Source organism: Callorhinchus milii, unplaced genomic scaffold, assembly GCF_018977255.1.
Source record: "Callorhinchus milii isolate IMCB2004 unplaced genomic scaffold, IMCB_Cmil_1.0 Scaffold1, whole genome shotgun sequence".
Classification (NCBI taxonomy): domain Eukaryota; kingdom Metazoa; phylum Chordata; class Chondrichthyes; order Chimaeriformes; family Callorhinchidae; genus Callorhinchus; species Callorhinchus milii.
Genome location: NW_024704742.1, coordinates 9,707,281 through 9,732,718, shown reverse-complemented (window position 1 = coordinate 9,732,718; position 25,438 = coordinate 9,707,281). Strand labels below are relative to the sequence as shown.

Below are 25,438 nucleotides of genomic sequence, written 5' to 3'. Positions count from 1 at the left end.
CTGCTGGAAGAGATTTCCTAAAATACAGGTTAGAACCATAGAAATTTACGACACCAAAGAAGGCCATTTGGCCCATTGTGTTTGTTCCCTCAAAAGCATTCCTTTCAATCCCGTTTCCCTGCCCTTTCCCATAGCCCTTGAGCTGACTCTTTTGAAAGTATTTGTCTAGTTCCTTCTTGAAGGCCAATTTGGATTCTGCCTTAAATACTGTGTCCAGCAGGGCATTCCATATCCAAACTACTCTGTGCATGCACATTTTTTCCATTTGCTTATTTACTAACTATCTTAAATTGATTCCCTCTAGTTACTGACTCACTGACCAGTGAAAAACTCTACTCCCTGCTGACTATCAAATTTCCTCATAATTTTAAAGACCTTTATCAGGTCATCCCACAACCTTCAGGGAGGAAATGTCCCAGTTCCTCCAGTTCATAGGCCAAACCACTCATCCCTGGTATCATCCTAATAAATCTCCTCTCTATTCCTCTGTTGCCTTGATATCTTTCCTAAAGTGGGGTGACCGTACACAGTATTCTACAGTATTCTAACTGCAGTTCTTACTAATGATTTATATAAGTTTAGCATTACTTCTTTGCTTTTTATATTCTATAATCCTATTCATAAAACCTACGATTCTGTTTTTTGACAGCTTTTTCCACCAACCATCCCACCTTTAAGGATTTATGTACATTAAACCCCATGTCCCTTTGTTCTTCCACTCCTTTTAATATTTTACCACCAAGCATATACTTGTTCTCTTCATTCTTTTTCCCATATACATCTGGAGCTTATTAGTGCCTGCCTTTAACAACAACAACTTACACTTGATTAGCCCCCTTCCAGTCGGAAAGATGTCCCAGGGAGCTAGACAATCAGGGCTTTTTGGACCCGAGCTGGGAGTTGGAGTCAGGAGGGGTGAGGGCAGAGAGGATGGGAGTGTGCATGGTCGAAGAGGAAGGTGTTCAGAGGTAAGCAGATGTTGCTGAAAGTTTGCACTGGTAGAACTACAGTAATATGAATCTGGGCTGTGGCCAGGAAAATGGGGGCACAGCAATGTTCCACAAACAGCCATGAAGTGAATTTTTATTTAGGGCAATTTTTGGCCAAGACACCAGGAGAAACTTCCTTCTCTTTTCAAATAGTATCATGAGATCTTTAACATCCACCTGAACAGGCAGACAGGGCCTCGGGTTAACATATCATCCAAAGGACGGCACCTCCCAACAATGCAGCACTCCCTCAGCACTGCATTGGAGTGTCACCTTAGACAATGTCAGTTCCAAGTCCTGATGTGAGGTTGAACGCACAAGCTTTTGACTCAGCGGTGAGAGTGCTACCATCTGAGCCTGGCTGACACACAAATTACACATTGCTATCTACGAACAACCTTCTGTCTAATGTGTGACATTTAGTTTTGAGAATGTTTATGTATTACTTTTACTCTAATGCAACTCTAGTTTTATTAACTTGCAGCTGTATTGGATTTTAAATCTAATGGTGTATTTTAGGAAATGTAAGTTCACTGTTATTTCATGTCCTTGGTTTTGCAATTCCTACTTGCTTATTTGAGAGTACACTTCCTCTATCCCTCCGCCTTGCCCCTTCCTTCAGGTCGCACTTGAAGATCTTCCTCTTCGACTATGCCTACTGTCACCAATGTCAAGCGCTCTGGGACGTTACCCTGCGTGAGGTGAGGGGCGCTATATAAATGGAAGTTGTTGTACAGTATTCCTGTTTCTGCATTGCAGAGCGGATTATAGAAGATTTGCTAGGGGTCATGTTTAGTGGTGATTTCCACGTATAGTACTATTAACATCTACTGTTATTTCAGTTTCCCTAGGGTCAGTTTTATATCTTATAAGCAGTTGCTTCAATGAATGAATGAATGGATGCATTGAGAAAAATAATTCAGACAGTTTTATAGTAAACCCAGCTCTTCCCTTGAGCTCAATTTCCATAAGAATGATGGGGAAGAATAGGATTGCTTTAGATGCTTAACTAGAGAAGGTTAGTATACTGTTAGTCAATAATATTGAGTCTTGTTATATAACCAATCATTTTGTAGAAAATAATTAAAAGTGGCTGCTGTGCTTACTTTGCTGATGCATATTGGTTACATTTTGCTCTCTTGTTGCAGGCTATATCAATTTAGGATTCCTCCCCTCCTCAAATCCCACCTAAAAAAGATCTCCCTTTTTGATCGTGCTTCCAGTCACCTCCCCCATCCCTCTCCTCCTAGCTTGTTGTAAGACTCCACCACTGTGAAGCACTCCAGGACACTACCCTGCATGAAGGGCGCTATATAAATGCAAGTTGTTGTTGTAGTTGTTATTCCTTCTTCGCTTTCCTTCCTCTATTGATCAGATTCTTTCAGTTCCTGTCTCTTGATGCAAGTCCTGTAGTTTACAGCCAATGGACCACGTATTATCCCCCTCCATTGTTCCTGGTATACGTCTAAGGTTTCATTAACCTTTTATTATGCCTACTATGTTACTTTTACGCTGCACCATTTGGCAAGGCATACATTGAAAAACAGCAAATTTTACCAATGCTGCAATTTTAATGCTGTGATGGGCTGGGTGTTGAGGGACGAAAGCGGTTGAGAGACACATTAATAATTTATTTTCTTGAAAATACTTGTCATTGAACAACACAAAATGGCATCATTTTTTACTGACTGGATAAGAATTGGTCTTTAACCCTGAGACTTAGGTGTTGGCTTGGCTCAGCGAAGTAGGCTGGGTGTAGTGCTTGGCTGGTGATGGGGGTGCTATTTTAATAAGTGAGACTATCAGGCAAAATGCATGAAGAAAAATTTTTGGTTGTATCCAGCAGAAGAGATGCATTTCATAACTGTGTGGATTAGGTACTCACACAACTGAACTCTTGTCTGTACACTTACTGCTCCACCTCTGATACACTAGAATGTGGAAGGGTGAGGAGGAAGAGAGAAATCAAATAAACTTTATATCTGAATTGGGTGAGCTTATAACTATCTTTTTATTCATTCCTGAACTAAGTTTGAGAGGTTGGGCAACAAAACTCCCCTACAGTTTGGGAAATATCTCTGTAATCTGATTGAGTGCATTGGTAAGAGCATTGGAGAATTTAACACTACCACTCACGGGACCATATTTGATATCCAATTATTCCTTCTTTGAAAGAACTCCCTTGTCTTATTTTATGGAAATGCCATATCTCTGAGATGGCCGTGTTAGGACATTTGAGAATCCAGAACAGTTATAAGCTAGGCCAATGGAAAAGTGTGGAAATATTTGTCACAAATTGTAGGGAAATTTGGAAATTCTGCGAAGGGTTGCGAGGTGTTGATTAGTGCTATTGAAGTACATGTTACTGCCAACCTACATTTTTTCACTTTATTGATAAAAACTAAACGTGAGGAAATAATGCTATATAGCAGAGTGTGGTGTTTATAGCGGAGGGCTGTTTTTATAACAGAGAGCGGTGTTTATAGCGGAGGGCGGTGTTTATAGCGGAGGGCGGTGTTTATAGCGGAGGGCGGTGTTTATATAGCGGAGGAAGCTGTTTATAGCGGAGGGCGGTGTTTATAGCGGAGGGTGGTGTTTATAGCGGATTCCGCGGAAAAGTTGCAGCTGCACTTTTCTATTGACCCAGGTTACTTATATGCTAGGAATGTGCAAAACCAGATGAAACCACTGCAGCCTGATGGCTGGTTTTGTATCCAAATGCTATCTTCCTATCTTACATCTCCTATCCCCCTTCACTGACAAAAAGGTTGTCCAATTGCCTCTTGAAATTGACTGCACTATCTCCCTCCATGGCATCTTTGAGAAACAGTTCTATATGTTAACCACTTTTTACATAAACTAGTTAAATCTAAACAGTCTATTCACCCAACTAAAATAAAACAGAAGTTGCTGGGAACACTCAGCAGGTCAGGCAGCATCTATTGGAGAGAGGAAAGTGAGTTAATGTTTCAGGTTGATGACCTTTCGTCAGTGATCTTTCATCACCTATTCACCCAAATTCTTTCGGAGTTTGAAACAATCACCCATTTTTGACCTCTAGACAATACATTTTTAACCTTTTTACGTACTGAATAGGGGAAAAGTTGGGAGCATTGATCTCCAAGGGATTGGGTTCAAAGCATTGAAAGGCAGTTGAGTTGGGCATCCTTCAGCAAGAGAGTGGGGGAGAAAATGTGGTCACTCAATCCACAACTGTTTGTGGGTCACCGCTGTGCACAATTAGCTGCCGTGTTTTGTCCACAAAATACAGTCATTGCACTTTACAATGTATTCTGTGTAGTGCTTTGAGATGTCTCAATGACGTGATCGGGAGCTATATAAATTGCAAGTATTATTATAATTATGAAGGTTTTGATGACTATAGAATGCTAACCCTGTTTTTTTTCAATTCCATCCCTGTAGCAAAATTTCATAAGCATCTTTCACTGTTCACACTATAAGTGCACATTCTGAAGAGTGAAAGCTTTTTAAACGCAGGTGGTTTATGGAGGTGGTTTAACAACCACTTATCAGATGACTCATCTATAGTTAACACTGCTTTCAATTATTGTGTACATGTAAAATAAGAGCTGGTCTAAATCCCAAAAGCAATCCTTCTGGTTTTCCCTTTGTCAGCAAAATAGAAAAGTCATTTCATTTTCCTGTACAAGTGGATAATGTTGGAGGTATAAGGCGCTCTATCAAATGCAAGTATTATTATTATAGTGTATTTCCTTTGTGCTAGGTATTTGTTGGAAACCATTAAACTTGTCACAATCTCTAACATACACACACACATACCAACCAATATATAACTGCAGGGTTTATGTGCTGTTAAAATATACATTTTGTGTTTTCTTCCAAATTATTGTTTTAAAAGTGTTACAAACTCTTGTATGGGAAGGGCTTTTTATTCTGAACGTTGGTTTCTAATTAAAGACCTGGAATGATGCCTGTATTTCAGTGCTCCTGCACTGACTGATATTGATAACTCTCTTAAGTGCCACCTGCTTATCATAAAGCTTTCCCTCATTGCTGTAGAAATGTATTTTTGTGGGAACGCTTTCCCTATTTGATGAACAGCTCAACCTATTCACTACATATCTCCCAACTGGATGACTAGATTGTGAAGGAGACAGATCGGGTAATGCAGCAACCTTGCCACTTGATGTTTCCTTGTAAATAAACTGATAACACATCTCGTACCAAGAGGAAGATTTGTGCAGCTGCTGGAATACATGTCTTTAGAAGTTTCTGTTCTAAACTGCACTTGTTAATGTAGAAAGCGATGCCATTCTAGTTGCATTGCCCCAAATATTAATTTTAATCCTTGAATACAATACCTTGTCCACGTACTTTCATAAATAACCAGTAGGGTGAGCAGTTGGAACAACAGTAATATAGGCTGGAAGGATTTTCCAGTGGGGATTATTTAGTTATATTGACTTTTATTGCAAACAACTGATTTTCCAACTCTCCCCGGTTCTTTAGAATTCAAGAGTATTGCATGCAATTTAAATTATTGTGTTGGACTCCGTGGGAGAGATTTATTCTACTTAGCATTTCAGAACATACTATGGTAATGAAGCATGGTAAAGAATTTGGCAATTTTTGAAAGAACAATTTTAAATATTTTAAATAATATAATAATAATAATCCTTGCATTTGATACAACGTCTTACCATGTCTTCGAGATGTCTCAAAGCACTTCACAGAACACAGTGTAAAGTGAATTGACTACATTTGTGGGCGAACGCGGCAGCCAATTGCGCACAGCAATGTCCCACAAACAGTCGTAGATTGAAAATGACCAATTTATTATTGTTTTGTTTTTTTGGAGGGATTATTATTAGGCGTGAAATTTTGTGGGTGAAACGTGGCAGCCAATTATCCCACAAACAGCCGTGGATTGAATGACCAATTTTGTTTAAGGAATTATTATCCCCGGAAAAGCGATCCGCCAATTGACTAACAACCTACTTACTGCTTGGTAAAAAGAGGTAAATGTTTCGGCCTTGACGGGAATCAAATCCAGGTCTCTCGTTTGTGAGGTGAGTTCTCTAACCACTGAGCTACAGGACTCCATAATAAGAATTACAGAAAACTGACTCCAAAGTAAAGACCGAATTCAAAAAATAATTCTGGACTCTCTTGAAGTGCTAAGAGATAAGAGTAAAATCTAGACCCTGGGGGAATTTCTCCCTCATCGTACCATTGTATGACCAAACCTTTGTCTTTGCAGGTGGTGGTTGAACTGGGACAGTTTGAGCAAAAGAAAGTACTAAATGCACATTTACTGAGCGATGGACTGGCGATTGAAAAGCAGCAATCCTGGAGCCATGAGAATGAAACAAAGCATTTACTAAACAGATTGAAAAGGTTTTCTGATCTCAGCATTCAAGATCCCATTATTGTGTGGTGGTCTTTGTTGACTGGAGAACCTGGGCGATTGAGCCAGTGTGGGGCAGACACTTGCTTCTTTACTATGAAAAGGAACTACCAGAATCATGAGATGACGAAAGCATTCCTGTTTTACGGTGAGCTTTTGCCATTGTTAAATCATTGGTCAGTTTGAATAGATTATCACAAGTATGAATAATGAATATAATAATCCTTGCATTTGATACTGCGCCTTATCACATCTTCTAGAGTCTCAAAGCGCTTCACAGAATATACTGTAAAGTGCATTGTCTGTTTTGTGGACGAAACTTGGCACACAGCAGTGTCCCACAAACAGTCGTGGATTAAGTGAGCAATTTTTTTTCTTTTAAGGGATTATTATCCCCGGAAAAACGATCCACCAATCGACTAACAACCAGGTTCCTACTTACTGCTAGGTAAACAGAGGCGTGTGGAGTAAGGAAACTTGTCCAACGTTTTGCCCTGACTGGGAATCGAACCCAGGTCCTCTCGCTTGCAGGTTCTTTAACCACTGAGTTACAGGACTCCACAAGTACGGTGTGATGCTGTAGTTAAGGTTAGTTGAGTTTTGGTATAATGTCTAATCTTCTGCTGCTGACAGACAGTAATTCATTGCAACAATGGACAAATTTTAATTATTGTCAGTAACATAAGCAGACATCGAAACTCCTACTGCATAGCTAGAAACAACCTGGCAAGTCAATATAGTCCAGACTGACACTACAATGCAGTACTGCGGGAACTGTCATTGTTGGAGGTGTCGTCCTTCGAATGAGATCTTAAAATTCAAGTTCTGTTTGCCTTTTTAGATGGATGTTAAAGGTCTGTTGGCACTATTCAAATAGAGAAGACAGTTTCTCCCAGTTTTCTAAACAACAATTCCCCAGATAGAATAAAATGTAAATTTTAGTCATTTACTTCATTGCTGTTTGTGGGACATTATTGTGTGCAAATTGGCTGCCATGCTAAACAAATACGCAATCATTACACTTCATAGAAAACTTTTATTTGGGGGCTTGTTACCCAGGACACTGAGAGATACTCCCTTTTTTTGAATTGTGTGATGAAATATTTTAATATCTATGTGAAAAGATAGACAGGACTTTGGTTTAATATCTCATCTGAAGGATGGCACCATCCCAGCAGTGAGCTCAAAGTCCTGATGTGGGGCTGGAAGCCCAGTATTGCGCCATCTTAATATCTGGATATTTCTGGCCACTTAATCACAGAGCCATAGTTTTACACTATCATGTCATATACTTGAGAAGAAGATTGCTATAAGAGTCTAAACTGATGCAAGTTTTCCTGATGCAAAGCTTTATAAAGTGGGTAAACTAAATGCTTTTTATTGGAGCATTACATCAAATTATGGAGGATCCATTTTCTCGGCTAATTGAATGGAACAGCAGAGACCTAAAATTCCACCTTGTCTTAGCCTATAAAACAATCTTGTTTTAAGATTTAACTTTGTACAGAATTTGGGGAAATTGTTTAATCTTAACCTTGTTTGGAAGCCAGTTCTTTTAAAAGACCTGTTATAAATCGTGAAATCCAATAGCTCAGGTGTGAAGTCCTATAGCTCAGTGGTGAGAGCACTCGCCTCGCAAGCAAGAGACCTGGTTTGATTCCCAGCAGGGTAAAACCTTGGGCAAGTTTCCTTACTCTACATGCCTGATAGTACTTTCTCAAGGAAAATATATAGTCAATTCTCTTTACAGTACATTTTGTGAAGCGCTTTGAGATGTCTAGAAGATGTGAAAAGTGCTATATCAAATGCAAGGATTATTTATTATTATAAACCATTTTCGAATACTAAAAGTGAATTGAATTTTCCACCAATCTGTGTGATTGTAAATTTTAGGACAAAATGCAGGCTCAGTGGATTTTGGGGGCTTTGGGTACCTTTCTGACAAGCCAAGGGGGTAACTAACTGTCAGGAATGAACAAGAATAACTTGTTTACATAGTGTAAATTACAAGAATTTACATAGTGTTCTTCAAATAGGCTGGAAGCCCTGTGGACACCTGTAGACAGTTGGTCTTGTGTATATAATAAATTGGTGCTACCTACCTGAGATCCTTGCTTAGATTGTCCATCGTTCCTGTAGACTAGCCACTTGGCAAAGAATCTGTGGTTTTCTGAACAACCTTAAGTGACAGAGAAAGTGTCACAGGGTTTATTCCAGAAAGCCTAGTCTGTTCTGATAGGAGAGCACCGTTTGGTTTCAGAAAGCTCTGTGGAAAGTAAAGAAGGCCTATAAATGTAGGTTATTAGCTGAAAATATCCCTCAGCTCAGTGGACTCAAGTCATCAGCCTGACACGCCCACATCGGCGGTCGGGCCTTCAGCTTTCTGCCCCAATCTTTTGAACTCCATCCCGCAGTCCCTTTGCCTCGTTCCCTTCCTTGCTTCCTTCAAGGCCCGTCTCAAGACTTTCCTCTTCGACCATGCGGTCACCGTCCTCTCCCCACCCTCTCTCTGCCCTCCACTCCTCCTGATCCCAACCCCCAGCTCGGTTGCACATCCTTGAGTGTCCAGCGCTTAAGGATATCCCGACGTGAAAGGTGCTATACAAGTGTGGTTTGTTGTTATTGGCAGAGGAGAGAAAGTGACTTAAAAGAGAAATGAACAGTCAGAATTGAACCATTTGAATTCCTGGTCCACAAGGTGCTATCAGGGCTGCCCATCAATTTAAATCTAATTTGTAGAGTTCTGTAGTTAGTGGTTAGAGCACTCGCCTTGCAAGCGAGAGACCTGGATTTGATTCCCGGCAGGATGAAATGTTGGACAGGTTTCCTTACTCCACACACCTCTGTTTTCCTAGCAGTAAGTTGGAATCAGGTTGTTAGTCGATTGGTGGATCACTTTTCTGGGGGTAATAGTTTCTTCAAAAAAAAATTGGTCACTGAATTCACGGCTGTTTGTGGGACACTGCTGTGTTCAATTGGTTGCCGTGTTTTGCCCACAAAATGTACAGTCAATTCACTTTAGAGTATATTCTGTGAAGTGCTTTGAGAAGTCTCGAAGACATGATAAGGCACTATATGAAATGCAAGGATTATTATTATTAAATTCAAAAGCATTGCTTTTAAATCCCCTAACCCAGAAATACCCACATTATAAGCACAAGAAAAGTAACATGCACAGAAGTACAGTACCCGCACAATTTGAATGAAAATTTATCCAAATTTTCTCCTTTTACGACATAGAAAGCAAATCAAATCCATTTGAGGCCGATTGGCAACACTCTTTCCCAATGATGGTGTTACAAATGCCAGCTTTGTGTCCACTATGAAAGACGTATCTTAGCAATACAAAATTGGAAGATGGGCCAACTGTGTCTGCATAAAGACAATAAATAAGAAGCCTTTTGAATTGAACAGCTATTGAACAGCTGGGTGATGCAAATCAGGATTGGCACTTCCTGCTGTGGCCTTCTTTCTGTTACCCTAATCTGCAGTCTAAGCACTTTATAAATGGATTGCATCTCTGAAGAACTGCCCTTGGAAAATAAATAATTAAAGAACACTTAAAATGCATCCTACATCGGCCTAGTCCTACGTAAATAAGTAATTAATTGTTGGGAATCAGCAAAATGTAATTCATTCGAATTGCTATAATCAATAATAAGTTAGGATATATAAAAGATACAAGCTGTTTTGTTTGTATTTGTTTGAAACATTTAGTACCAAGCTTGCCTTTTCATATTATCAAAATAGAATACTTATCCTTTTAGTTTAGATTTATTTTAAGATTAGCATAAAATCTTTTCTATCGTCATTAATTGATCCAACATTTTCTCTATTTTCACCATCATTTTGTTATGAATTTTGGACAAGATAACAACAACAACTTGCATTTATATAGTGCCCTTCACTCGGGATAGCGTCCCTGAGTTCTTCACAGTGGCAGAGTCAGGGGAGAGGGAGGGAGGAGGCAGAGGGATTGTGGGAGAGAGTTCCAGAGATTAGGGGTGTAGTGGCTGAAGGCACGGCCACCGATGATGGAGCAGAGGGGACAAGGGACAAATAGGAGGCTGGAGCCAGCAGAGCGGAGGTGGTGGAGTGGGGGTAAGCAGGCTGGATAGACAGGGAGGTGTGAGGGCATGAAGGGAATTGAAAATGAGTGAGAAGATCTTGAAGTTGATCTGTTTGGTGATTGGGAGCAATGGAGCCTGTAAGGACTGTGTGATGGGGACTTACATCAGAAGATGAGGCTCTTATGCTTTGCTCCCGTCAGTGCCTTCTCACCTCAGGGGTTGATTATATCAACCAGCATGGATTCACACTCCCCCCTCACAAAGCGAACCTTAGTGTCTTGTTTGACTTCCAATTTTCAAACCCTACATTCAGGCTCCCACTCTTTCACATTTCCCTTGCCTCCATAACATTATCTGCCTTATAATAATAATAAAAATATCAATAATATTAAGCACGGTGATGGAATCCCCATGTGTCAGACATCCGGCTGACCCAAAAAAGAAACAGAGGCAGACAGAGTATGCACACACACACAGATCTGATATCTGCACTGTTTTGATATCCATTAGTGTAAATATTGGACTCTGTACTGTTTCTCTCTTTAAACCTTTGAAAAACATTGTTCTTTTATGAAACAATTATTCTCCAATATACACAGTGCAATAATCTCCTGTAAATTATTAATGGATCACTGTAATGAATGGATTTCGGCTGCTGGGTAATAGCACTGGTCGCAGTTAAACTGTGCTTGTGATCCATTAATCAGTTTCAAGTAGTTGGATTTATGCGGCAAGGAAAGGAAAGTACACTGTGAGACATCATCAAACTCAATAAAAGCATAATTTCAGTAACATGCATGCAAGAAGTTGCAGAATAAATCATAGAATCATAGAATTATATAGCACAGAAGGAGGCCATTCAGCCCATCGTGTCTGTGCCGGCTCTTTGAAAAGAGCTTCCAATTCATTCCCACTCCCCCTCTCCCCATAGCCCTGTAAACTTGTCCTCGCCAATGTTCTTACATATCTGCAGAGTCGCTATTTAACAATGGGTTATCATCTCCTTTCAAATCCTGTCCTGTCCTCGTGAGCAAAGTAAAAAAGTAAGTCAGGCCCGAAACTCCATCTTGTCTTAAAATGTAAGATTGTGCAGAATTGTGGAAAAGTTCCAAATTAACATTGCATTTCAGAATGTTCTGCAATTCTGCCTGATATTAAGCTTTTAAGACATAACAACAATCCTTGCATTTGATATAGCGCCGTTGTTGAGACGATTCAAAGTACTTCACAAGATACACTGTAAAGTTGATTTTTTAACAGTAATTTGTGGCAGCCTGTGACACGGAGTAATGTCCTACAAACAGCCATGGATTTATAAGGGGATTGTTGGCCAGGAAACGGGAGGAGCTCTCTTCTCAAGATAAGGTTGGATTTTGGGGGCCTTGGATGTCCAAAGGCGCCTGGAATTGATAAAACCAGGGTGAAACCTTGGGCAAGTTTCCTTACTCCACACGCCTGATAATAAACCCTCAAGAAAAAAACAATAATAAATTGGTCACTTCAATCCACGACTGTTTGTGGGATACTGCTGTGTGCAATTGGCTGCCGAGTTTTGCCCACAAATATACAGTCAATTCACTTTACAGTATATTCTGTGAAGCGCTTTCAGACGTCCAGAAGACATGAAAAGCGCTTTATCAAATGCAAGGATTATTATTATTATTGAATTGTACAAGTCATCTACAGCAGGCACAAAAAACAATGTGCTTCATTCACTCTGCCACTACCTTTCCTGCTCTGCTAATGAACACTTTAGGTTTCAGGCTCTTGCCCCAGGTGTCTCTCTACGTTACACCTGAAACCTGCTGTAAGTGATCAGAAGTAACTTTAGAGGAAATTTACTGAAGCACAAATGCATTTTGACCTTATTTTGTTTTGTCAGTCAGGTGTTTGTATATTCTGTGAAGTGCTTTGAGGCGTCTCAAATATATGATATCAAATACAAGGATTATTATTATCTTTCAGTAAAACAAACTTCATGGCCATTGCATTCTATGTAAAGGGGTAAGTTATTTGAGGATGGCATGCCATCCATTCTCTGATTATTTTGGAGGAAGGGGGCCAGTATTTTAAAGTTTTGTTTCTGACATTGTTGAAATGACATTACAGTATTTCAGTGCATGGTGCATCAGATTTTATACTTTTCCAGTGAAAAGCTAGCTGGAAATATCATGGTTTCCAGTTAATGGAACTTCTTGATTGTTAGTGCAGCTCAACTGGTCTTAAATTCATCTATTACACAGGTCTGAAGATTGAACTCAGAATTAGTCCATCAGTCATTCCAGTTGCTGCTGATTTTGTTGGTCTGTTTCTTTCAGGGTTGACTATATTGGGTGTTCGCATACTCTCCTTTTAGTCAGAAGATTTGATTTAAGAATAGTATGATCTGAAAAGTCTTGTGGCTGGTGTGCTTATGACCCTGTGGAACATATGATAGATAATATCACATTTTTTTGGTCAAACTATTTTGCTTCAATCCTTAAATTTTAATAGCTCTGCAATGGCCTCAGTTTATTCTTCATTCTACTGAAATATAGTCAACTATTTGATCGGGTTCATTGTTCCGTAACATGCAGCTGTTGTGAACTTAAGGGCTGTTTTTTTCCCCCAATAATAAATCGCTTTACAGTTTTGCTGACCTTGCTGTTTTGTTTAATTTCGCACTGTGCTCTCCCCGCCCCCCCTGAAGAATTGGTTAGAGTTCCCTGGAGTACAGTTGAAACTTATATCTCAGGTTGTATTGGTTAAAATGGAAAACTTTCATCTCAGTTGTTGAGACAGGTCCACAGCTGGTGGTACGTGAAGCTAGTTAGTAGTAGAATAATAGTTATGTGAATCTAGTTAGTAGTGGAGTAAAAGTTATGGTTTTTTTCTGATTTATGGGGACATAACTCCATATGGACTGGGAGAGAAAGTTAAACAAGGCAGCTGCTGACTGTGATGTCAGAACCAGCTGTTAGAGTAAATTGTTTAGCCACCAGAGGGTGACATTGAAGCTAATGTTCATTTTGGGACGAGATTCTGATATGAACAAGCCACGCACAAGTATAGAATTTATTTTAAATCGTATACTGCATAGAGCTAGAAAACAATTTTTAGAAAGTTCTATATATAATATATATATATATACAGAAGAGAATTGCCTGTTTCTTTCAAATATAAAGTCCTGAAGACCTTAGTGTTTGTAGTATTTTACCACCAAAAATGCATTTTTTCTGTATATTTTTGTTTATTTTTGGTGGAGTCCTGTAGCTCAGTTGTTAGAGCACTCGCTTTGCAAGCGAGAGACCTGAGTTCAATTCCAGGCAGGGCGAAACCTTGGGCAAGTTTCCTTACTCCACACGCCTAATAATAATCCCTCCAAAAAAACAAAACAATAATAAATTGGTCATTTTGAATCTACGACTGTTTGTGGGACATTGCTGTGCGCAATTGGCTGCCGCGTTCGCCCACAAATATACAGTCAATTCACTTCAGTGTGTTATGTGAAGCGCTTTGGGACGTCCTCCCGACGTGAAAAGCGCTATATCAAATGCAAGGATTATTATTATATATATATCTACATTAACTACTATGTCCTGTGAAGTGCTTTGTGATGTCACCCTGATGTGAAAGGCAGAGGCTCTGTATCAGTTGTAAGGATTATTTTATTATTATAATGCATGATTGAATGGGCTGTGATTTTTTTTATTTGGTAAATTTACATTTCACTTCATCCAAGAGCATAAAGAGGAAGCAGGAAATAAAATTCACCTGTTTATGTTCCCAACAAAGTGAACGTGTCATTTTCTTCCTCCTATGTTAAGTCCTTGAAACAAGGAAGAAACGTTTTCAATTTTCAACGAATCTTGCTTGTGAAGTAGTTCTTTGTCACCTAGGAGATTCTCGGCAGCACTAGACCCATTTCAAGGAAGGTTATCTGATCTGGAAGTGACATCGTCACCTATGAAAACATATAGGCCAATCCTGCCAATCCACCAGTGTCTGCTTGAGAAGATCTGGTTCATCAGTAGAAAGTTCCCTTTGCAAGGACCTTGGCCTGGAAAAAAACCCGAATTGCTGGATCCGAATTTGAAATGTATTTGTTTTCCAATCACTTAATTTCATTGCAGCTCCCTACCTATCCGATCTGCTTACCCCATCCACTCCCTTATGCCGTTCGTTCCACCATCAGTGGCCATGTCTTCCACTGCACCCCAAAACTCTCTCCCTCAATCCGTCTGCCTCCCTCTCTTCCCCACCTTCAAAGCCCACCTGAAGACCTTCCTTTTTGATTGTGCTTATGGTCACCACCCCCTCCCTCTCCCACTGGCTCGTTATCAGACTCTGCCACTGTGAAGCACTACGGGAAGCTACCCCACGTGAAGGGCGCTATATAAATGTAAGTTGATGTTATTGACCGATCAACTTGGTTTCCACTTCAGTCTGCAGGGAATGGATGAGCTACACAACTAAGGCTGATTTATTTCTGAAATAAGACTTGCTCTTTCACGTCGGGACGTCCTCCCGATGTGAAAGGTGCTCAATAAATGGAATCTTGTTGTTGTTGTCGTTGCTCTAATGATGAAGCACTATATCAGATGAATCATTGCAATGTGAAACTTTTTGGTGCATATTTCCTCTCTCCCCCTCCGGTAGAAGATGACTCTTACCTCTTTGGAATGATTAATAATTGGGAGCAACAGCTTTGCTTTATTCATGATTAGGTTGTTTGCCATACCCCCTCCTTTCCCACCTCCCCCGGCTCAGTGCTGTGCTTCCCCACTGTCAATGCTCTGGATGTGCTACCCTGGGTGAGAAGCTCTATATACATGTAAGTTGTTCTTGATCTGGTTGTACGGCCACAGGAGACCAAGAGACAGTTAGAGCAATATGAATCGCAAAGTATCCAACATGATATATGCTCTTCGATTTGGTGCCTGTAAAACTCTGAGCTGTAATGAGCACCAATGATGGCAAAGACCATTTATAAAGCAAAATTCTATTTTTAAGCTACACTCAACTGTGGAGACTGGGTGCCGTCCAGTAAATTTATTTGAAAGAATACTTATTCAATTGATAATTGTCATGTCCTTCACTGGCACACCGGGTCATTTGGGGGAGGTTACACCTGGAGGACATAGAGTGATAAAGTAGCCTAGTTGTGTGAGATGACATCCACTCACAGCTGGAATACCAAAAGGCCGAGGGAGAATATTTTATTTTGAAAGAAATACTGTAACATATTGGCTGCTCCAAAGTTTAAGTAAGCTCACTCACCTTTATAATTATCTATTGGAAAACATTTTACACTCACTTCCTAGGTATAAAAGACTAATTGCTTGTAGGTATAAAAGATTAGTTGGTTGTTCACTGTGTGGCTATTTGCAGAACATTGCTGTGCGCAAATTGGCTACCACATTAACCAACACTGCAGTTTATAGTAAATCACCTGTTGCACTTTGAGATGTCCTCATGTCAGTTGGAAAGATTATTAATCTTTCATCTGTTATATCAATCTTAAATTAATCTTGTGTTTTAATATTAGCACCAACAAGCTTCTTGCCTGAGATTCCTGCTTCATCATCTCACATTGTTCCTGCCTGTTGCACATATAATTAATTTTTTTTTAAAAAAACGATCTAAACAGTACCAAGAATTCACAAGCTCACCATTCAACTTTACCGAAATCCCAGTGAAAACTACTATATTATTTCTTAAATCACTCTTCTATTTTATAGAGGTAGGTGCCAGTTGTTAAGCACCTTATCAACAATAAGGACAGGATAACACCAAAGTCACCACTGAAGGGGGAAAAATACCTCAAGTGTCCCAGAGGAAGAACATTTCAATTTGAGACGTGATTGAGTAGATTAACCGATTATTTCTTAAGTGGGTAAAAATCATACATGAAATATCAAATGCCAAATTTTAGTTTTGTGTAATGATGAGGGTAACCATGCAGAGACACTGAAAAATTGCTGTACAGTGCTGCATCTATTTGTGTTTGCTCCCACCTTCGTGAGAGGCTGCCGATTGTGAGCAGTCGGGAATTGAGCAGGCGAGAGTAGTTTCAATATTACGCCTGGACCTACCATTTGACTGATTGCTGTGGTGCTGAATGCAGCAACCAAACAGTAAGAGCTCTCCCCTCTGATTGTCCTTTACTCTGCCTCCACCTGAATCTGTCTGTGTCTCAAGCTTTCCGGGAAACAGAAACCTTTGCTGTCAGCTCAGGTCATTTTCACAAAAGCTGCAGTGTGACTGTGCTTCCAATGAATACCTCTGCACACCAGGATCCTTGGCTTTTGCTTTGTCGGCCTTTTTGTTCGTTGTTACCCTCCGAAATCTGAAGTCTATTTGATTGAAGACCATTTTGCAGAGAGTTTAGGCACTCGCATTAAAGAACATGGTTGGGCAGTTTAAATGCTGAGTACCTGAATCCCATAGTTGAGCTTACGTCTCAGCAAACTTGTTATTTGTGCCCATTTCTATGTCACGCTTGATGTTAAATAGTAATAGAGTTACGGCATCTTGCCTAAAGACTGCAGTGAAACTGAGACCCCTGCTGATCAATTCCAGCCATGCAAACTAATGCTGTGTGTTTGGCAGAAGTGAAATGCTGGTTGAATGACCACCAGCAAAACATTCTTCTTTGCCCACCAGCACTGCCTATTGCTGCGGTTACTCAGCACAGCTTTTAAATTTGAAAGCAAACGCAATTTAGGAGATCTACCTGCATGACCGTTCACTTTCTATTGATTGGAAAGAAGTAGCGTATCACTTCTTAAGTGCTCATCTACACATTCATCACATCCAGGTTCGACTACACAAACTCCCTGCTTGTCGGCCTCCCCAACTCCTCCCTCCACAGGCTGCAGATCATCCAGAACTCTGCAGTTCGTGTTCTCTTCCGCACCAGGCTCCGGGAATCTATCACCCCCATCCTCGCCCGACTCTACTGGTTTCCAATTACTCAGAGGATACAGTTCAAGATCTTGGTCCTCACCTGGAAAGCCCTCCATGACCTCACTCCTCCCTACTTCTGTGACCTCCTAACCCCCTACCAGTCTGTCCGTTCCCTCCACTCAGTGGGCTCCAGCCTGTTTCATGTCCCCTGCTTTACCCGTCTCACCACTCTGTCCCCACACTCTGAAACTCCATCCCATAGTTTCTCTGCCTCGCCCATTCACTTGCCTCTTTCAAGATTCGTTTCAAGACTGTCCTCTTCGACTGTGCCTTCGGTCACCCTCCTACCCGTATCCTCCCTGCCCTCCACCCTTCCTGATCCCAACCACCAGCTCGGGTCCGGAACCCTGACTGTCCAGTGCCTTGGGGCATCTTCCTGACATGAAAGACGCTATACAAATGTAATTTGTTGTTCTTATTTCTCCACTTCTCCTCTTTGAGAGCATATCTCAAAATGCATCTTCTTGACTGCGCTTTCGGTCATAATAATAATAATAATTCTTGCATTTGATATAGCGCTTTTCACGTTGGGAGGACGTCCCAAAGCGCTTCACAGAACACACTGTAAAGTGAATTGACTGTATATTTGTGGGCGAACGTGGCAGCCAATTGCACACAGCAATGTCCCACAAACAGTCGTAGATTGAAAATGACCAATTTATTATTGTTTTTGGTTTTTTGGAGGGATTATTATTAGGCTCTGTGTGGAGTAAGGAAACTTGCCCAAGGTTTCGCCCTCTGCCTGGAATTGAACTCAGGTCTCTCACTTTCAAAGCGAGTGCTCTAACCACTGAGCTACAGGACTCCACGGAGGACTCATCTGTCCTCTTTCCGCTAACCCCAGCTTGGGTACTCATCCACAACCTCAACTAATTATATTTGTACACTGTAGTACCTTTCACATTTGGAGGACGTGCCAAGGTGCTGAAATATCACATAGAAATATCCAGGACTATGAATGTGCTTTGGGGCATTCTCCCGCTGTGAAAGGCACTATATAAATATATATTGTATTAAGTGTTGTGGTTCAGTAGGCTCAACTGGTAGCACTCTTATATCTGCGTCAGACTGTGGGTTCAAGCCCCATGGTTGGACTTTGAGCTCATTGTATTTTAGACTGGCATTCCAATGCAGTGCTGGGGGAGCTGACTTTTGATAATCTGTACTTAATGTCGCTAGGTGTTTATTTATATTTCAGAGCTGCCGTTCATCAGATGAGACGTTAAACCGAGGTCCCGTCTGCATGCTCGGGTGGACATTAAAGATCAACCGGCACTATTCAAAAAGAGAAGGCAGTTTTTCTCTCCCCGAGTCCTGACCAACAATCCTCCAGATATAAATGGTCATTCTCTTCGTGGCTGTTGGTGGGACATTGCTGTATGCAAATTACCTGCAGTGTTCACCTCCAAATACAGAACGAAATACATTTTACAGTAAAGCATTTTCGTGAGGTTTTCATGATTTGATAAGGCATAATTTCAAAAACAGGTATTATTATCTTTAACCATACGAGCTCTCACTGGTGATCCGGCACTGCTTCATGTGCTGGAGGAGGCGTTGTCAAGCTCTGAACACCCCAACGACAGTACAAATCGGTAATATAATAGTTGGATCCATTTACATTGTCAAGACTGAAGTGGTTAGCTATTTATTGGGTCAGGGTGTTAAGGAATACAATACAATACAAAATGACATTTGTATAGCGCCTTTCACATCGGGAGGACATCCCAAGGTGCTGGGCTGTGGGGTATGGGGGTGGTAATTGGACTTGAGGTACAGATCAGCCATGATCTTATAGAATGACGGAACATGCTTGAGGGGCTGAATGGCCTTCTCCCGTTTCTATGTTTTTAAGTGCAACTGTATTAGTGTTAAAACAAAGCCAATAATGTACCATGTTTACTGGAACAACAAACACTTTGAACTTGCAGCACTGCACCTTCTCTCAATGGGAAAGCTTGCTGGATAGCAATATCAATGGAAAGTTATGTGGTTTTAGCTGGTTAGACTCCAGCAGTTACCCCAACGCACACTCTGGGCTCCCCAAGCCTTGGCTCTTGCCAACCTGCGACTAATACTTTCCGGAATTAGGTAAGTAGGATACATCCCTCCAGGGAGAGAGTGCACATTCCATTCCAACAATCTATCTCTGGGATTTCCAGTGAAGGTGGGATGCATGGAAATCTCAGCTTGGTTTGGATACTCTGTAAGCATGGTGATGGGTAACAAAAAAAAATCAATGTGAAATTGCAAACCAATGAGAATGTGTAAGTCAGGTTATTTATGTAAAGTTAGCACACAAGAGACCAGCAGTAGAAACATCCTGCCAAGAGACTGCAGTATAAACTGAGATACAACTGAAGCCAAACAACAGTTTAATTTCTGAATCCAAGTTAAATAGCTAGTGTTAATTCAAAGCCTTAACAGCGTCTGAATCGGCCCCTTAACATCGCCCCAATTGTTAGTGGGGCTGTTATGTTTGTCGAAATGTATTGTATTTTGCTTTGTTAATCTGGCAGGAAACGTATCCGGTCACAGAATCATTGTATTTAATGGGTTGACTGTTGAACTTCATATTTGGTTAATATAGTTTGTGATGATGATGTATAATGAGGGACGGGGGTGGGGGAGGAATCGAGCCTGATGCCAACAAGACTAATTTACAACAAATGGAAAAGTGAAGGTTATTCCCTAATCGTAGATAGCAATTACGTACACACAACTGTGTAATTTAGGCTTGTGCAAAATCAAAGTTAATGTGAACAGGACTTAATTTGCTATTGTCAAGGAGAGGAGAGAGTGCCAAATGCTGTCGTTTAAAAATGTTGTCGTTTAGTATGGAGGAGGAACAGTCTTTCAAATAATGTTAAACTGGGAGTCCGTCTGCCTGTCGAGAAGGAAATTAAAGATCGCATGTCACTGTCTGTGAAACATCAGTTTTTTTGGGGGGGGTCATCCGGGTGTCTGACACATGCGGAAACCCATCACTGTGCTTAAGAGTATCCAAACCAAGCTGAGAATTCCATGCATCCCATCTACACATGGAAATCCCAGAGATAGATTGCCTGAATGGAATGCGCACTTTCTCCCTTGATGGACGCATCCTGCTTACCTAATTCCGGAAAGTATTAGGTGCTGGTTTGGGACCCCAATCAGATTGTGTAGCTAGATTAAGTCTCTCCTGCTTGGCTCTTAACCACAATTATTTGAAAAGTGCTTTGAGATGTTTTAATTTAATAAAACAGTGATTGTACAGATTTAGTGTATCTGGTATTTGTAACTCCTCTCCTGTCCCCAAACTACTGATCTCTGGAGTACTTGTGGTGTTACAAATGAAGCTTTTGATATCATGTAGTTTACTTTTTACATTAAGGAATCAATCGTTCTCTTGAAATGTGAATTGTACACCTGATAGCTTTGTACTTTTAGTTCAGGTATCCATCACTCCTCCAAACTGGTCTACTGGGAAGTGAAATTATTGTCTGGTATTAAACTTATGGTGTAGAAAACTTGTGGTGGAGTGAGTAGTAAAGGTTTGGAGCAGGCTCCCTAGGTAGACAATGGAAGCAGAAAATATGGTTTGTTTCAAGAACAAATTGGATAGATTTCTATTAGAAAATAATATCTCAGGATACAGTACATAGTTTGGGACACGACTTATCAAGCGACTGCCAGGATGGTGGAAAGTGAACTAGTTGGACCTCGGTCTTCTTTTGTCTAGCAAATTCTTATGTTCTTATGTATCTTTTTTTCCGTTATGCACACTGCAAATTTTATGTGGTTTAAATTTAGCATTTGAGAAATAATTTTTCACATTACTACCAATCCGTGTCAATCCACGCTGAAGCCACAGAGAGTTATTGATACTGCTAATATTTGGGATATGATTTCTGCAAGTTTGTTCCAGTGTTCAGAAGCTGTTGCTGGAAATTATGATACCTGGTGTACTAATTCTAATTGATGATTCTGTCACCAAAAAATGCCAGATGAAACATTCAGCTGCTTTTTAGAATCATAGAATATTTCAGCACAGAAGGAGGCCATTTGGCCCATCGTGCCTGTGCCAGCTCTTTAGAAGAGCTACTCAATCAGTCACACACCCGCGCTCTTTCCCCATATCCTTGCAATTTTTTCCTTTTCAAGAACCTATCAAATTCCCTTTTGAAAGTTGCTGTTGAATCTGTTTCCACCACCCCTTCAGGGAGTGCATTCCAGACTGTAACAACTCCCTGTGTAAAAAAAATTCTGCTCATCTCCCCTCTGGTTCTTTTGCCAATTATCTTAAATCTATGTGCCCTGGTTACTGACCCACCTGCCAGTGGAAACATTTTCTCCCTATCGCCTCATAATTTTGAACCCCTCTATTAAATCGCCCCTCAACCTTCTCCGCTCTAAGGAGAACAATCCCAGATTCTCTTCGATAAGGATCTCACCATCAAGCGACAGCAGCCTTCTGACTACAGCTCTTGTTTTTGTCCCATCTGTTCACTGCCTGGAAAAGTAACCAATTCACAGCAGTTTGATTCAATAATAAATGAATAAATAAATGACCTTTACATTTGATATAGCGCCTTATCACATCATCGAGGCGTCTTAAAGCACTTCACAGAATATGCTAAAGTGGTTTTGACTGCGTGTATTTTGTTGGTGAAATTTAAACAAGTTAGTTTTGTGTCATTTGAATCTATGAATTTTGTCCCTACTCGTGCTATGTTTGTGGATGGAGGGTGGGGGTTTGGGGGTTAGTTTGAAATTAGGGCTTTAAACACTTTTAATGAATGTTTTATTTGCTTTTTATTTTTTCCCTTTCCGAACAGGCACAGACTTTCCTATAAACAGCTTACCACTGCCCAGGCAAGCCCAACATGAATGGGCCCTCTTCCATGAAGAGTCCCCGAAAAATAATTACAAACTCTTCCACGAGCCTACCATTACGCTGTTTAATTACACAGCCACGTTCAGTCGTAATTCTCACATGCCCTTGACCACCCAGTATCTTGAGAGCATTGAGGCATTGAAATCGCAACAGTACTTGACCCCACTGTCCGAGAAGAACCGTTTGAGAGACAAACTGGCCCCATTGGTGTATGTTCAGTCAGACTGTGACCCACCGTCAGACCGGGACAGCTACATTCGGGAACTGATGAAATATATCCAGGTTGACTCTTATGGAGAATGTTTACACAACAAGGACCTTCCTGCACACCTCAGGGATCCCACCACCATGGATAACGATGGCTTCCACAAGATCCTGGCTCAGTACAAATTCATTCTTGCTTTTGAGAATGCGGTCTGTGATGATTACATCACCGAAAAGTTCTGGAGGCCTTTGAAACTGGGGGTTGTCCCGGTCTACTATGGCTCCTCAAACATAGCCGATTGGCTTCCCAGCAATAGAAGTGCAATACTCGTCAGGAACTTTTCACACCCAAAAGATCTGGCTGAGTACATAATGCGATTGGATCGAGACGATCGAGACTACGAGGCTTTCCTCGAGTGGAAATGGAAAGGAACAATCTCCAATGATGACCTGCTGACAGCGATGAGAGAACGCAAGTGGGGAGTCCAGGATATCACCCAGGACAACTACATCGATGCCTTCGAATGCATGGTGTGTAACCATGTTTGGCAGAACATCAGAAGAAAACAAAAGGTGTGTTGTGTCCTCATGTATGTATGTCTAAAAGACAATACATAAAATAAAAAGAATTAAAAAATAAAATACATACATAAAAGACGTGAAAAGCGCTATATCAAATGCAAGGATTATTATTATTATGTTTTAAAAGAAATTGCTTCTGAGGTTGTCTTGCATCTTATTTGAGACAGCGTTGTTTCTAAGTTGTAAATTGAGGAATAATGAACCAATTCGACCTCCTTAGTTTAAGGCAACTCTCTTGGACATTGTGGCAAAGTGCTGTTAGCCTTGAATTGTTCCAGAATCATAGAATCAGAATATTACAGCACAGAAAGAGGCCATTCGGCCCATCATGCCTGTGCCGGCTCTTTGGAAGAGCTACCCAATCAGTTCCTTTCCCCGCTCTTTCCCCATATTCTTGCTAATTTTTCCCTTTCAAGTACTTATCTAATTCCTTATTGAAAGTTGTTATTGAATCTGTTTCCACCCTCCTTTCAGGCAGTGCATTCCAGACCGTAACAACTCTCTGCGTAAAAAATAATTCTCCTTATCTCCCCTCTGGTAAGTTAGGGTAAGTCTAACAATGGAAATTGTGCAGTAAAGGTGGCCGAAACTGTGAGGTGGGCTAACAACCCATTTAATGGGGTTTTCGGACATAATATTTCCTTCAAAAAAATAAAAATTTGTCACTCAATCCACGACTGTTTGTAGGACACTGCTGTGCGCAATTGGCTGCCATGTTTCGCCCACAAAATATACAGTCAATTCAATTTACAGTATATTCTGTAATTGTTTGTACTTTAAGGTGAGATGCATGCCGAGACGTAAACGTTTTCCTGTCTTATGTTAACAGATGCTGCCGCCAGTCCTGTGGCGGGCAGAAGCCAATCACCTGAGCTGTCCAGCACCAGAAGCCTTCACCTTCTCACCACCCTTGGCCGGGTGGGACGCCCTGAGAGACCTCTGGGTACCGAGTTTCCAGCAGTCCAGAAGAGAAGCCACAGCTTTGAGAAGCTTAGTGGACCGCAATCAAAACTTCACCACGGAAATGTTTTGGAAAATGGTGTTTAAACACTAATGTTGCTGGGCTCAATAATTTATTTCTATTCAACGAGAACAATGGGGAGTGAGTGGGGGGGAGGGGAGAAGGTAAGCGGGGTCTTCTCAGAACTGGACTTGCCTTATCAGAATCACCCCTGTGATGGTCTCTAGTCTGCAGAATTCCGGGGCACGGCTGATGACAGCACAGCCCTGCCTGGCTCATCTGCAGGACTTCAAGAGGCAGATCATCTTAGTGGTGGGCAGGAGTGGACTCAGCTCCTGTTAGTCCTGTAAGTGAAAACCCTGATGGCTTGGGTGGTCCTACTTGGACAAGCATTGGGAAAGCTCATCAGTGATTGAAATGACAAGCTATGGAGTTTTAGCCGCTTAAACTCCAGCAATTACCCCAACACGCATTCTGGAGTTTCCAAGGCTTGGGTCTTGCCAACCTGTGCCTCATACACTCCAGGATTAGGTAAGTGGGATGCATCCCTTCAGGGAGAAAGTATACATTCCGTTGAAGATGTAGGGACATTTTCACACTCAGGTGGCATTTGTGGATCTCTGTCTGGTTTGAATACTCTTAAATGTGGTGATGGGTTTCCACCTGTGCCAGACTCCCGACTGATCCAACTCTCTGCTCCATCCCCAACCCCCTCAATTTTTTCTTTTTTAATTTCATCTGTGAATGTTACTATGTGACCGTTCCTTAAACACTTCCAAACAATGTTGTGATCCAGAAAGCGAGCATCAGTGGGAATATTATTGAATGTTTTCTGCAGTACTAAAAGAACTGGATTCCTGACCAGATCAAATGAAATCTTAAGATTTCTTACAAGTGGTGAAAGCATTAAATGACACTGTGCACCTGCCTGCTCTTGTAGAGCGACTTCTGCCGCTGTGTGATGTTGCAGTGGGAATATAACTGCCCTCTTGCTGGTAGCTGAATGCAATTTGGAACTAGTAATCTTTTCTCATGCACAGGAGGTTTGTTTCCTCATTAGGCTGCTTATTTAATACGAGGTTTAAATGGATGAAAATAATTTTATATCATTCATTTGGGATCAAAACATTAATGTATGGTTGGGACATAGTAAATCCTTATTTCAACAGTGGAAAGATAGGATGGGGGTAGGAGAGAGAGAGAGGATGGGTGATGTTTTCACCACTGAATTAATGTAAGGTTTTTGAAGTTTAATGCCCACAAAATACACTTCCTGTAAAAATCCTTCCTGTGAAGCATTTTGGGACATCTCAATGATGTGATGAGGTGCTATATCAAATGCAAGGATTATTATTACTAATATTCAAGAGCTTTTCTTCATCATGGGGGTGAGTTGAATGTTCAGTTTAGTGCCTACAA

At 40.9% G+C, this 25,438-nt stretch overlaps 1 protein-coding gene across 1 annotated transcript; it reads left to right on the top strand.

Moving 5' to 3' along the window:
* The first annotated feature begins 942 nt into the window (after window positions 1-942).
* On the top strand, window positions 943-24,483 carry fut10 (fucosyltransferase 10). Its single transcript, XM_042338734.1, has 5 exons — window positions 943-968; window positions 1,612-1,690; window positions 6,232-6,526; window positions 22,214-23,049; window positions 23,888-24,483. The coding sequence occupies exons 1-5, from the start codon at window positions 943-945 to the stop codon at window positions 24,110-24,112; spliced, it is 1,461 nt and encodes a 486-aa protein (XP_042194668.1). The 3' UTR covers window positions 24,113-24,483.
* Window positions 24,484-25,438: the final 955 nt, after the last annotated feature.

Excerpts from the sequence above, each read along its gene's own strand:
- fut10 (XM_042338734.1), top strand. The coding sequence starts at position 943 with ATGGTCGAAGAGGAAGGTGTTCAGAG. Across the intron at positions 1,691-6,231 it reads GGGACGTTACCCTGCGTGAG|GTGGTGGTTGAACTGGGACA; the intron begins GTGAGGGGCGCT and ends TTGTCTTTGCAG. Across the intron at positions 6,527-22,213 it reads GAAAGCATTCCTGTTTTACG|GCACAGACTTTCCTATAAAC; the intron begins GTGAGCTTTTGC and ends CTTTCCGAACAG.